Genomic DNA, 12,075 nt, shown 5'->3' on the forward strand with positions numbered 1-12,075 from the left:
TGTGGGTCGGTCGTTCCGTTAGCGGTCTGCTTTGTCAGCATAGGCTCTCCCATAGCTAAGCCTGCCCTCACTGGCTTATCTATGGGAGAGCGGACGGGATCCCGAGTTTTCCAGTGGGTATGGTCGTATGTGGTGGCTTAACGATAGCAAGTTGCCTATGGACCACCCGCTGAGGCATAGACACATAGAAACGCTTTAGCTGTTGGCGAAGACTACATCGATAGGCAGCAGAATATTTCTAAAACACTTCAAAGCTATCGTGGTCTATGGAATTCCGCTTCTCAACTTCTCAAGAGAGATGTTCTCCTTGGGCAACGTCTCAGGAGCCCGGTCCCAGGCAAATTTCTTAGCATTAGGATCATAGACAGCCAGGCTTTTCCTCACTGCATCGTTTCCGCGTTGCAGCATTTCCTCGTTGTACGATGAGAGAGCCTCTTTGATCTCCTCCCCAGCGACCACTTGGCCAGGAAGATTTCCGATTGCCTTTGCCAGATTCAAAGCGTCTATGATAGCCTGGACACCTCCTTGCCCGCCAACTGAGGAATTCTAGTCAGCACTCCCATCTAGAACGAGTTTGAGATGCAAACTTACAAGGAGGCATGCAGTGTGCCGCATCACCAAGAAGAGTTGCTCTGCTGGAGGGGAGCCCAGGCGTGATCAGAGTCCGGAGTGGGAAAGGGTTGCCAAGAATCCGGTCGACAGACGTCGCATCAATAGTACGACGGAATTCCGTGTTCAGAGCTTTCGTGGCCTTTTGCACAAAGTCGTACAACTCTTGCTGGCTTGCGTGCTTGGTCCAAAAGTCTTCTTTTCCGGCCTTCTCGTCCCGCCAAGTCAAGATCCAGTAGAAGTCGGCCGAGTTTCCGTCGGGGTGAACCCTCTCCAGGGCCGCGAACAGTGTGACAAAGTTTCCAGAGTTTGTATCTTCGGCGTCATCTTTCAGGAATACCGTGTAAGTCGAATGGCCCAACTCCAGCTGCCTTTCCATGTACCGGCCGCCGAGACTCAGCTCGCCGCCAATGACACCGAGCGGGAGGTGTTCCAGTGGATCGCTGGTGAGCAGGTGGCTTCTCACTGCTTCAATGTCAGCTTGTACGGAACTGATACTTGGTTTTGGTCGCAACAAACCAATGCTGTTGACTCCATCTGCCCCAACAACGATGTCCCCAGTGGCAGACGTTCCGTCCTCGAAATGAACCGTCACTCCTTCAGATGACTCTTCAACACGAGAGCACTTCTTGCTCATATGGACGTTCACATTCGTAACGAGGACTTGACGCAGCTTTTCTCGGTTGCACCTCAAGAAATCGTTGGATCCTGCGGCAGTTGTTCCAAAACGGACATCGGGGTCGTTTGATGGATATATCACCGACTGCGATGGCAGCTTCAGAGGCTTCAGATGATCTGCCTCTTCAAGGCTTGGGACGTCATCTGGGAATGAGGCTTGAAGCTCTTCCAGCATGCTGCAAATCGTTGAAGTGTCAGAGGGCTCATCAGGTCTCAGACATGGGTACTCACGTATGAAGTGCGATACACCAACCAGTGGTCCTTGGCTCGGGATCTCTCTCAAAGATCTCATAGCTGATGTTTCGCTTTCGTAGAAGTTGAGTCAATGTCAGACCGCCGATTCCAGCTCCAACTATGAGAACATGAGGCCTCTTCGGACCCTCGTTAGAGTCCGTCATGATGATCGATCTAGTGTTTGCGATGATTGCACCGATGAGAAGAAGAATGAGTGCAAGAGAACGAGGAAGCGCTTTAAATCCTGTTAACTACCTCTCAATATGTAGTTCTTCTGTCCTCTGAATGAAGTTTGTACTCAACGGCGGAAACCTATTCCCGACTCTTCCAAAGCATGGACTGCGCGGACAGCGCTACCGTCACTGTGAACGGTCTCGGTGTTTTTTCAACGCCGAAGCCGCGAGGTTTTCCATGATAACCTGATATCATACGACTCGTATGCAGGGATAACGCGAATACATTCATGCTGGCGAGCTCAAGACAGCTTAGATGGATGTGGCGGTCACCATCAGGTCCGACCATACCTCAACCAGCATTGAACAGGACTCTATAAAATTAATAGGCCTAGCTCAAGACCATCTATATTGTTCTCTAGGCTTGCCAGTCAACGTCCAAGATCTAGCATAACAGGATTCTACACCACCACTCTTATTTTATATCCCCCGATAGCTATTCGGGCCGCAACGAAACATGCGCATGATGCGAAGCACGCTGAGCCGGCAAAGACCTTCATGTGAGTAAGATTCCCATTGTCTTGCGAGATCAGTGCCGAGCCGATTGGCGGTCCGGTCAAAGCAGCAAAGGCTGCCACGGCATATGCGGCGCCGTTTCTGACCCCGATCTCTTCAATATTCGAAATCTGAGCCACGATAGCTGGTGGCAAGCTAATGCCAGCTCCCGTAACCACCCCGATGGCGGCTGCGTAAGCATAGAAAGCACCCGCAGACGAGGCCGGAATCCAGAAAGCAACGATGAAGAGTGCTGTCAAGAAGGCGGCAACGACCATCGTGTTTGCTCGGCCATATCGATCGCTGATAAAACCGGGAATAACCCTCCCGAAAAAGGCACCTGCGTTCAAGATGGACACGAGGTAGTGCGAATTGGGTATGGCCATGTTGTTCTGCCGAGCATCCACAGCAATGAAGATGGAGGGTAGGAACATTCCCCAGTTGAACAAGAACATGGCGGTGGCCACGAGAGCGAACCTGAGCTCGCCCCACGGTCGGATGAAATCAACCCAGCGAAGAGGTCGTTTGCGGGGCTTTATTCGGGAACGAATCGTGAGGTTTGCGAACGCCATCAACACGAGGATCAGGAAGCTGCATATCCGCATCGTCCACGGAAAGCCAACTTCCGGGATGAGTTTGGTGACCATAATCGGGAATATCACCCCTCCGACCGAGGTTCCCGCAAACGTCAAGCCAAGGGCGGCGCCGCGTCTGTTGCGGAACCAGGTAGACACGCTTGCCAAGGTAGGATTGAAGATGAGACTGGCACCCACAGCGCTGCAAATGCTTTGGGATAAGAGGAACTGATAGTACTCGCGGCAGAGCGACGCCATCATGAGGCCGAAGACGTGTAGAATTGTCCCTGTGAGGAGGACCCAACGAGGGCCGTAACGGTCGAATAACACGCCCGCAATCGGGGCACCGAAAAGCATGAAGAAGACTTCGACTGAGACGATCCATCCGATGTCGATTGTTGAGTATTCTTGGAGCAGTTCGCGTGCGTAGTACTCCTGGAAGACACCGACCGAGCTAATATCTTTCGTCAGCTGGTTTTGCTAAACAAACAAACACATTTTCCATACCTAATCCAGCCGAATGCGCAGAACGACGACGCAGCAGCGCCAGCAACACATAACCACGCTTTTGCGCCACCGTCGGGGAACTCCCAAGGACCTTCAACGCTTGCTCCAGGCGTTTCGCAGTTGCTAGGATCTGTTCCACCTTCGCCGGCGGAGTTTTGACGACCACCTTCTGCAGAATCAGAGCCACTGCTGTCTGTACCGGAAACTGTCTTTTCTCGCATTATGTTGTACGGCCAGGAGGATTGATTCGGTTTTACGTGGCGAACGCGAGTCAAATGGATTCCGAGTAAGGAACTGTTGCAAAAGCAATCTTCCTATGAAGGGGAAGGTAAAAATTGGAATGAGCGAAAAGGAAAGGGGAAATGCCCTCACAAACATGACTCTTATATTGTCCACGCGGCAACTGCACCACCAACATGGATAGAAGAGTGAGTTGGAACGAACCACCGGGAGAAAATCGAGGGGGGCAGAGGTCTTTTCGAGGGGGAAGATCCTTTCGAGTGGGCGGCCGGCCAAGCACCTCTTCGATGCATCGGCCTGTACCGAAATCCGAAAGACGAGCCACCGATCGTGACCCCTGGTCTGAAGATATACACAGGAGCGTCGCATTCGCGTCTGGTTCATGTCCGGCGCGGCTGGTGCCGCATGCGGGCCATCTTCGTTCACCGCTGCAATGGCATTGACATGCGAGTCCGGTGAGATGGACTCACAAAGTTCCGAAACTCGCCGCGCAAACGATGCTGTGGTTTCTGACGTAGTCACCACATGGCAGTAAGGATTCTCTGTCAGTTAGAAACTTCGGCTTTTGTATCGATTTCTCTTGGTGAAGAAGCGAATTCAGCAGGCTCGGCTGAGGTGCGAATATCACGCGGACAAGAAACTGCCGGATGATAGTCATGAGGTCAATGATGTTTCATTTGAGTCAAGACTGCCAATTTGATCGGACGTCGAGTTGAAAAGACTGAATGAAACAGTGAACAGTGAAATCTAACAGTACCAGTATGGCGTGGTGTAGTGATCATATTGTGTCGGGTGACTCTGGTCCCCTCCCTGCCACTGCGGATGCCATACACCACTTAATCGACTCAGATAGATCCAGACGCTTGCGCTGAGTTGTCGTTGGATGAAGGGTGAATCCACGTTGTGTTTTCCAATGCGGACCAACTTATACGCCACATGACAATCTACCAAGTAATATGGACATTGAAAAGCTTGTTCTATGACTCAACTACAAAATGTTTTCTGAGACTTGCCGCCGCTCCTCAACCTGAGTACCCGTTCCAAGCCAGACCTACAAGCTGATGAAAACAGACTTCATCTCTGTCCAGGCTTCAAGGGCATACTTGCTGTATTCTTTGCCCGTACCACTACTCTTCCAGCCCCCAAGAGGCATGTCCATCGCCAAAGTTGGGCTCGTACAGTTCACTCCGACCGAACCAGCCTCAAATCGCTTAGCAATGCGTAAAGCCCGAGATATATCTGCCGTAAACACCGATGCGTACAGCCCGTAGTCGCAATCGTTGGCGCGCATCAGAACTTCTTCTTCGTCTTCAAAGGTACAGACGCAGGCAACAGGCCCAAAGATCTCCTCCTTCATCAGCCGTGAGTCTTCCGGTGGATCCAGAATGAGTGTGCCTTGAACCAAGTAGCCCTGGGTGCCATCGCGACCTCCCCCGGTCTTGATGTCAAACCCGTTCTTTCTCGCGTAGTTGAGGAACTCCAGAACGCGGGCGAATTGAGATCCGTCAGCCTGCGGACCCCTCATGGTGGACTCATGCAACGGGTTGCCGGCCGGAGTCTTCACCATGATGGCTTCCAACGAGGCAACAAACTTGTCTCGGATGCTTTTGTGGACATAGAATCTGGAGCTCGCGATGCAGGCTTGTCCGCTGTTCATGAGAATCGACAGAGCCGCGGCCGCGGCGGCCTTTTCGACGTCTGCGTCCTCAAACACGATCAACGGGCTTTTGCCGCCGAGTTCCAGCGTGACGTTCTTGAGATTGGAGTTTGCTGCCGCCCGGCTGATTGCCCTCCCCGTTGCCGTGGAACCTGTGAATGAGATCTTGCGAACCTCCATGTGCGTCGCAATAGCTTCTCCACAAGGCTGGCCAAATCCGTGAAGAATATTCAGAACGCCGGCAGGAAGCCCGATTTCCTCGCAGCACTTGGCAACCACGGAGCAGCTTAGAGGTGCTTTTTCTGACGTCTTCAGAACAATGGTATTTCCACATACGAGACCGGGCCCGACTTTCAGCGCGAGCGCCAGGACCGGCGAGTTCCAAGGGATAATGGCTCCGCAGACTCCGTACGGCTGACGCAGTGTCAGGTTCAACATCCCCGCGCTGTTCAGCGAGCTGTCTCCTGCGACGTCCAGTGCCTTGCCTGCGTAATAACGTAAGACCTCGATAGCTTTGCTATTCAGTACTGAAACGATTAGCTTTAGGCACATGAGTGATTGACGACACTTCTTACCGTCAAAGTGCACGGGCTTGCCCATGTTGATTGCGTCAAAGTATGAAAGCTGCGGCAGAGCTTTCTCAAGCGCATCCGCCAGCTTGAACAAGTACGAGCCGCGCTCTGCTGCCGAGAGACACGACCAGGTTGGGAAAGCTACTTTTGCCGCCTTGACGGCTTTGTCGACGTCGTCGGCATTGGCTTCGTAGACAGAATAAGTTGGTTTCTGGGTGTAAGGGTCGAAAAGGTCAAATGTACGCCCAGAAACAGAAGTCACAAAGCTGCCTGCAATGTAAAGGCGGGTCTCGGGTTCGTAGGAGGCCATTGTGATCGTTTCAACTAGACTTGCCGGTGGGATGAAGTCATGTAGTTCTTCAAGGGGATGAATTGCATGAGAGCACTCACCCTCGTCAACTCATCGACCTGACGTCTTTATATGACGGGGAGGAAAATTATGTCAAATAGGAGGAGTACCACAGATTCTGCGGTTAGCGCGGGAGTTGGGTTTCGCAAGTTTGGACTTCGTGCTTGGAGTGCCGGTGACCAAGGCCAAGGATACTCGCTCCTGTTACAAGTCCGAGCCGGTGGGTGATATGGAAAACTGAGTTCTCCGGTATGGGCGAGTTCTAAGTCGGTACTCTCATCCCCTTTGAGAAGTCTACACGCAGGCAACTTGTCCAAACCGAGTGGTTCTCATGCAATAGAACCAAGCCATGCTTGAGCCAAATGTGTAGTACCGCTGTAGGCGCGATGGAAGACTAAGACGCTTCGGGAAACAAAATGCCGGCGATAACTGAGTTACGAATAGATTCACAGAATACGTGGAGACCCGGATGGAAAGCACAAAAGTCCGTCAAGGCCGAAGAAGCAAACTAGGGTAATGGGGGGATATTCGTGTCGCTGATCCCACGAGTACATGACTGGCATTTCGAAAGGTCTGGTATTCGAAGTCACCGCTGATAGTTGCGGCTGTTACCCACGTCACAAACGTAAACGACGTTTGTCATATTATTACCTCGTTATCCTTACGTCGGATGGTCTCAGATTCTGGAAAAAGCGTGAGATTGCTGCCTTAGAGTGACTACGCCCAGCTCGTATTTAGTTGCCGTATAGGGTCCAAATTTTGACGTAGCAAATTCTCAACCCCAGCGACGAACCTCAACAATCTCATTCACTTTTATCTCTCTACACTTGTTCAGCTCCTTGACGCAGTATACCATGACTTCTAAGGCATCTGAGATCCCGATCCGAACTCATTATGACTACATCATTGTTGGAGGAGGTACATCAGGCCTCGTTGTCGCGAAGCGCCTTTCGGCGGACCAGAAGCTAGCGATTCTGGTCATTGAGGCCGGCGCAGACCGCACCGACGATCCCCGAGTCTTCACGCCTGGGTTGATGAACGACATGTATGGCAATGCGGATTTTGAATGGTTGATCTCCGGTGTCCCGCAGGTAGGCGTGATCCTAGCATTTACGGCTTGTCCCTCGTCTAATCATCACGCAGCCCCAACTGAATGGGAGAACTCTGGTTCATCCTGTTGGTCGTACCTGGGGAGGTTCCTCCGCCATCAATATGTGCTGCGTGGTATACCCCTCGAGAGCCAATTTTGACAGCTGGGCGGCTCTGGGAAACACAGGGTGGGACTGGAATGCCATGTCACCCTATCTGCAGAAGTTTTCCTCCGTTGAACCCCCATCCGAGGAGACTTGCGGCCAACTCTCTTTGCCAGCTACTGGGAGAAGCCTGGGAGGCGAAGGACCCATTCACGTATCATACGCACGAAGTTACCTGCCTTGTCACAGGGCCTGGGTTCCTACCTTTGAGAACCTCAATCAGCCGCCGCATGGAGATCACGTCTCCGGCACCTTTTCCGGGCCGTTCCTGGCCGGCGTCACGATCGATCCAGAGACTAAAAGGCGGAGTCACGCTGGGGCCGATTACTGCAGTCCAAGAGCGACCCATCGGAGCAACATAGCGGCACTCACCGAAGCCCAGGTTCAACGGGTGATGCTCAAACGTGAGCAGAACGGCTCGGTCTCAGCCGTTGGTGTTGTGATCAGGACCAAGAATGGGATGGGGCACAAGATATATGCCCGCAGAGAAGTTGTCCTCGCTGCTGGCAGTTTCAAGACTCCCCAGTTGCTCGAGCTTTCGGGCATCGGGAACGCATCCCTACTCCGCGCCCACCGGATCGACGTTTTCATCGACAACAAGAACGTGGGTGAGAATCTCCAGGACCACGGACTTGTCCCCTGTTCCTGGGAATTGGCGGACGGCCAAGTGTCCGGCGACATGATGAAAGACCCCGGCATAATGGCGGAGGCAATTTCTGCGTACGAACAATCCAAGGACGGACCTCTCGCCGAATTCCCCTTCATGTCCTCATACCTGAATTTGCAACTGCCCAAGGAGTCAATCAACCGGATTCGCAATCATATGTCGGTACACGGCTATCTGCCTCCGGGTAACAATAAACAGCAAGATGAACTGTACGGAATCTTGGACAACACAGACGAGCCTATCGGGCAGTGTAGCCTAGTGCCGCGTCAGCTGAAGTCTGGTGACGATTCGACGGCTAGGTACATGTTTGGCTTCGATGAGGAAGGGCAATACATCACATTCTGTGGAGTGCTGAACCACCCGTTCTCACGGGGCTCGACTCACATTCATTCGAACGACCCGAACCTCAACCCTACCGTCGACATAGGATTCTTGCGTCATCCGCTTGATCTTGAACTTCACGCCCATATCCTGCTGTTCGTCGAAAGGCTGGCATCAACCGAGCCTATGGCTAGCCTACTTAAGCCCATGGGTCGAAGGCTTCACCTTGAGGGCGGGAAAAAGTCAATGGACAGTCTGCGGGACGCGAAGCATGTGGCGAAGCAGAAGATAGTCTCGAATAACCACCCGTGCGGAACGTGTGCGATGTTGCCCATGGAGCAAGGCGGAGTGGTGAATTCCCGACTGCTTGTCCATGGGACGAACAACTTGAGAATAGTCGATGCGAGCGTATTCCCGTTGATCCCGCGAGGCAACATTCAATCTACCGTGTACGCCGTGGCCGAGCGAGCGGCGGATCTCATTCTCGAGGATCAAAGGAATGCTGGGTCTCAGGAAGCACGTCTGTAGTCAATAAAATTATTCCATGCCTTTGAACGGTTGGATACTATTGGGCGCCAAGATATTTGAGTACGCATCGTAGAATATTTAGGAGATATTTTCCGTAACTCCACAGATAGACAGAACAACGCAATGCAGCCGATTCGACAGTTGATCTTAATCCCACAAGTGGCAATCCCACCGGCGTTCTTGCCGCGTAACTCTTCATCCATATCGGCTTATACAAGGTAGAACCGGGGTGCGGACAGCGAAGTTTCCGGGAGCGGGATTTGCGGCAGCGAGATTTCCACGAGAGTCTCTGACAACTATGGTGTCCATGCCGAACGCGACCTAACCTTGATGTTGGGGGTTAGGGGTTGGGGATTGTCGAAGACTGAAGTCCGCCGTCGTGCCGAGAGCAAGCATCGATTGCCTTTTTGTCGACCTCTGTCAGACCTACCTCGCATTATTTCTAGCAAGACGGATCGCCCATTTCGACATTTAGAATCGGCATCTGATCCTGCTTCTATCAGTCAGTCATGCTTAACTTCCAACCCATTGGCCTATATGGCGTTCTCGCCGCTTTGCTACTCGCATCCGTGGCTAAGGTAACTACATCCACAAACCACGCCGACCCCACGAAGTACAACAATCCTTCAGGGAAAGCTACTCAACTAACGCCTGAATTCACCAGGTGACATCTGCGGCTCTCAGAAACCCTCTTCGACGGATACCGGGACCCTGGTATTCCAGCTTCACTCACTACGTATTGAAGTTTCACACCATCACTGGTCGCCGGATGCACTACGTTCACAGCCTTCATCTTCGCCACGGGCCCGTCGTGCGTATTTCTCCTCAGCAAGTTGCCATTGCAGACCTCAAAGGCTTTTCCGCCATCCACAAGATCGGATCTGGTTTCCTCAAGACGTCATGGTGCGAGCAGCTGATAGGGGGTGCTCTCGGCGGGCTCGCATTCTTCGCCATGCGAAACCCCAAAGACCATTCCTCACGTCGAAAACTATTTGCTCGGCCGTTTTCACAAAACTTCCTGCGCGAAAACTGCGAGGCGATCATTAGATCAAAAGTCGAGATGGCAGTCAGCCGAATACAGAACGAGGCGGCCCACGGAAACTCGGATGTGTTGAAATGGTGGGTATTAATGGCTTCCGACGTCATTGGAACCCTCTCATTCGGGGAATCATTCGAGCTGCTGCAATCTGCAAAGGTAAAAAACGTCTTTACGCAGGTGCCGAACAAGTGTGGACTAACACTCGATCTAGAAGAACGAATATGTCGAAGTTTTGGAAGCCGCCGCTTTGAGCACGACTCTCCAGGTCGAGTTTCCACTGCTGTGCCTGATCTGCCGCTACATCCCTATCAAATCTATTCAGCTAGCACTCAACTCCGGCAACAAGCTGATCGCCTTTGGTCGGGAAGCCGTCGCGAAGCTCCACAGGAGCAACCATGAAAAGACCCTCTTCGCCAATATGGTAGCCAAGAGTGAGTCGACAGGCGAGGCTCAACACATCCTTTCGGATGAGGATATCCGGATCGAAGCCAGCGATTTCATACTCGCTGGAGCTGATACGACCTCCAACACTCTGACATACATCACCTGGGCTGTTCTCAGAGACACGGATCTTCGGGACCGACTCGTTGAGGAATTGAGCTCCTTGCGCCAGGATTTCGACGACGCGGCATTGGAACAACTTCCTCTGCTGAATGCTGTGATAAAGGAGGCACTCCGCCTGTATGGCGCTGTCCCTGGCAATTTATCCAGGGTGGTTCCCAATCACGGCATTACTATCTGTGGCCACTTTATTCCTGGCGGATACGAGGTCGAGACCCAAGCATACAGCATGCATAGGGATCCCCGAATTTGGCCAGATCCGCTTCGGTAAGTGCTTTGCGAGTAGAGACGACTTTACAAGTGGCTGACGATGTCAAGATTTGACTACACTCGGTGGATCGATCCCGCTAAGCTCACCCCTGAACAGAAGGCGAGCTTTTGCCCGTTTGGCGCAGGCACTCGCGTTTGCATTGGGATACATCTGGCGAGAATGGAGCTCCGGCTAGGCGCAGCTCTGCTTCTGAAGAGCTGCCCGAGACTGAGGCTATCGGACAACATGAACGATTCCATCATGGAGATGTACAACTTTTTCCTGGCAGGGCCGGTAGGAAGACGCTGCGAAGTTACATCGTTGTGAGGGTACCGTGCAGGGTTTGGCTCGCCTTGTGTGGAATGAAAAGCCTATAGGTATACGAAGATGTTGCGAAGGAGACCGAAGGGTTCGTTGTTTGTTATCAACTGGATGGGTCTGTATTGTCTGTCAACTGTGCGAGATTGAGGTTTGGGAATGTGTCAATACGTACACAAGTCCAGCATTCTAAATTTTCAACAAATCGGATGCTTTTCTTTCTTAGTTGAACACTGCTTTTGGTAGATAATGAGCTGTGCAGAGCATAGTCATATTTGTGCGGCTGGATGACAGATTTGGCGGCTGGATGTACTCCTCCACGTATGACATCTGGATGCGAAAGCTTGGTCCGTAACGCGAAGCGCAACGCAGGGATGTTGAAATGCTGTGAAAGTGAATAAGCCAGCTGACAGATCATCGTGGCCACTAGCAGCATAATGAACGTGGGATCAGTATGGTTGTGTTCTCTTGAATAATCTGCTGGCCCTGCAGTAGATTTGCATAAACGATTGGCGCGTATCCCCTGTCTGAGTCTATTCTGACAACAGGTGTTTTATGAGAGTTGACATATGGTGAGTTTCACGTAAGCAAGCACATGGTATTCCTGGTTCTGGTACCATTTCTATATCATAACACGTATACAGGAATAGCAGCTGAACGACACAGTCGGACTGTAGAACGGAAACTTCAATACTCAGGATGACGGACTGTTCGTGCGGGAAAGGGTTTTCCCCGAGCTGTCGAGGTGCTTTGGCGCGACTGGCGTCGTTCCGCCCCGGACGATGAATCTCGGCTGGAGATCAAAGCATTCGGAGCAGCCGGGCGGGCCGCGCCGCTCGGGTACGGGCCGCCCCTCACAAGCACGACCCGGTTCACTCTGGTGGACTGGGCACGTGAAGAGAAAAACGCGGTAGCGTGGCAAGAGACCATGAGGCAGAGTGAGGAGAGTGACTAACGATCCGTTCGCCGATCCCGACAGTTTCTACATG

At 52.3% G+C, this 12,075-nt stretch overlaps 3 protein-coding genes across 3 annotated transcripts; 2 read left to right on the forward strand and 1 right to left on the reverse strand.

Annotated features, from left to right (window-relative positions):
* Nucleotides 1-264: 264 nt before the first annotated feature.
* Nucleotides 265-1,685, reverse strand: CkaCkLH20_09424 (putative monooxygenase; the record flags this gene model as incomplete). The annotated part of the gene is made up of 4 exons (XM_038892139.1): nt 265-536; nt 592-1,074; nt 1,129-1,463; nt 1,519-1,685. 4 exons carry the CDS (start codon nt 1,683-1,685, stop codon nt 265-267), a joined length of 1,257 nt encoding a protein of 418 aa, XP_038742375.1.
* A 5,318-nt stretch (nt 1,686-7,003) lies between these two features.
* On the forward strand, nt 7,004-8,918 carry CkaCkLH20_09425 (aryl-alcohol dehydrogenase; the record flags this gene model as incomplete). Its single annotated transcript, XM_038892140.1, has 2 exons — nt 7,004-7,240; nt 7,293-8,918. The coding sequence occupies 2 exons, from the start codon at nt 7,004-7,006 to the stop codon at nt 8,916-8,918; spliced, it is 1,863 nt and encodes a 620-aa protein (XP_038742376.1).
* Nucleotides 8,919-9,427: 509 nt separating this feature from the next.
* CkaCkLH20_09426 (cytochrome P450) lies at nt 9,428-11,095 on the forward strand (the record flags this gene model as incomplete). The annotated part of the gene is made up of 4 exons (XM_038892141.1): nt 9,428-9,496; nt 9,583-10,113; nt 10,169-10,785; nt 10,837-11,095. The coding sequence occupies 4 exons, from the start codon at nt 9,428-9,430 to the stop codon at nt 11,093-11,095; spliced, it is 1,476 nt and encodes a 491-aa protein (XP_038742377.1).
* Nucleotides 11,096-12,075: the final 980 nt, after the last annotated feature.

Source organism: Colletotrichum karsti (genome assembly GCF_011947395.1).
Source record: "Colletotrichum karsti strain CkLH20 chromosome Unknown Scaffold34, whole genome shotgun sequence".
Lineage (NCBI taxonomy): Eukaryota > Fungi > Ascomycota > Sordariomycetes > Glomerellales > Glomerellaceae > Colletotrichum > Colletotrichum karsti.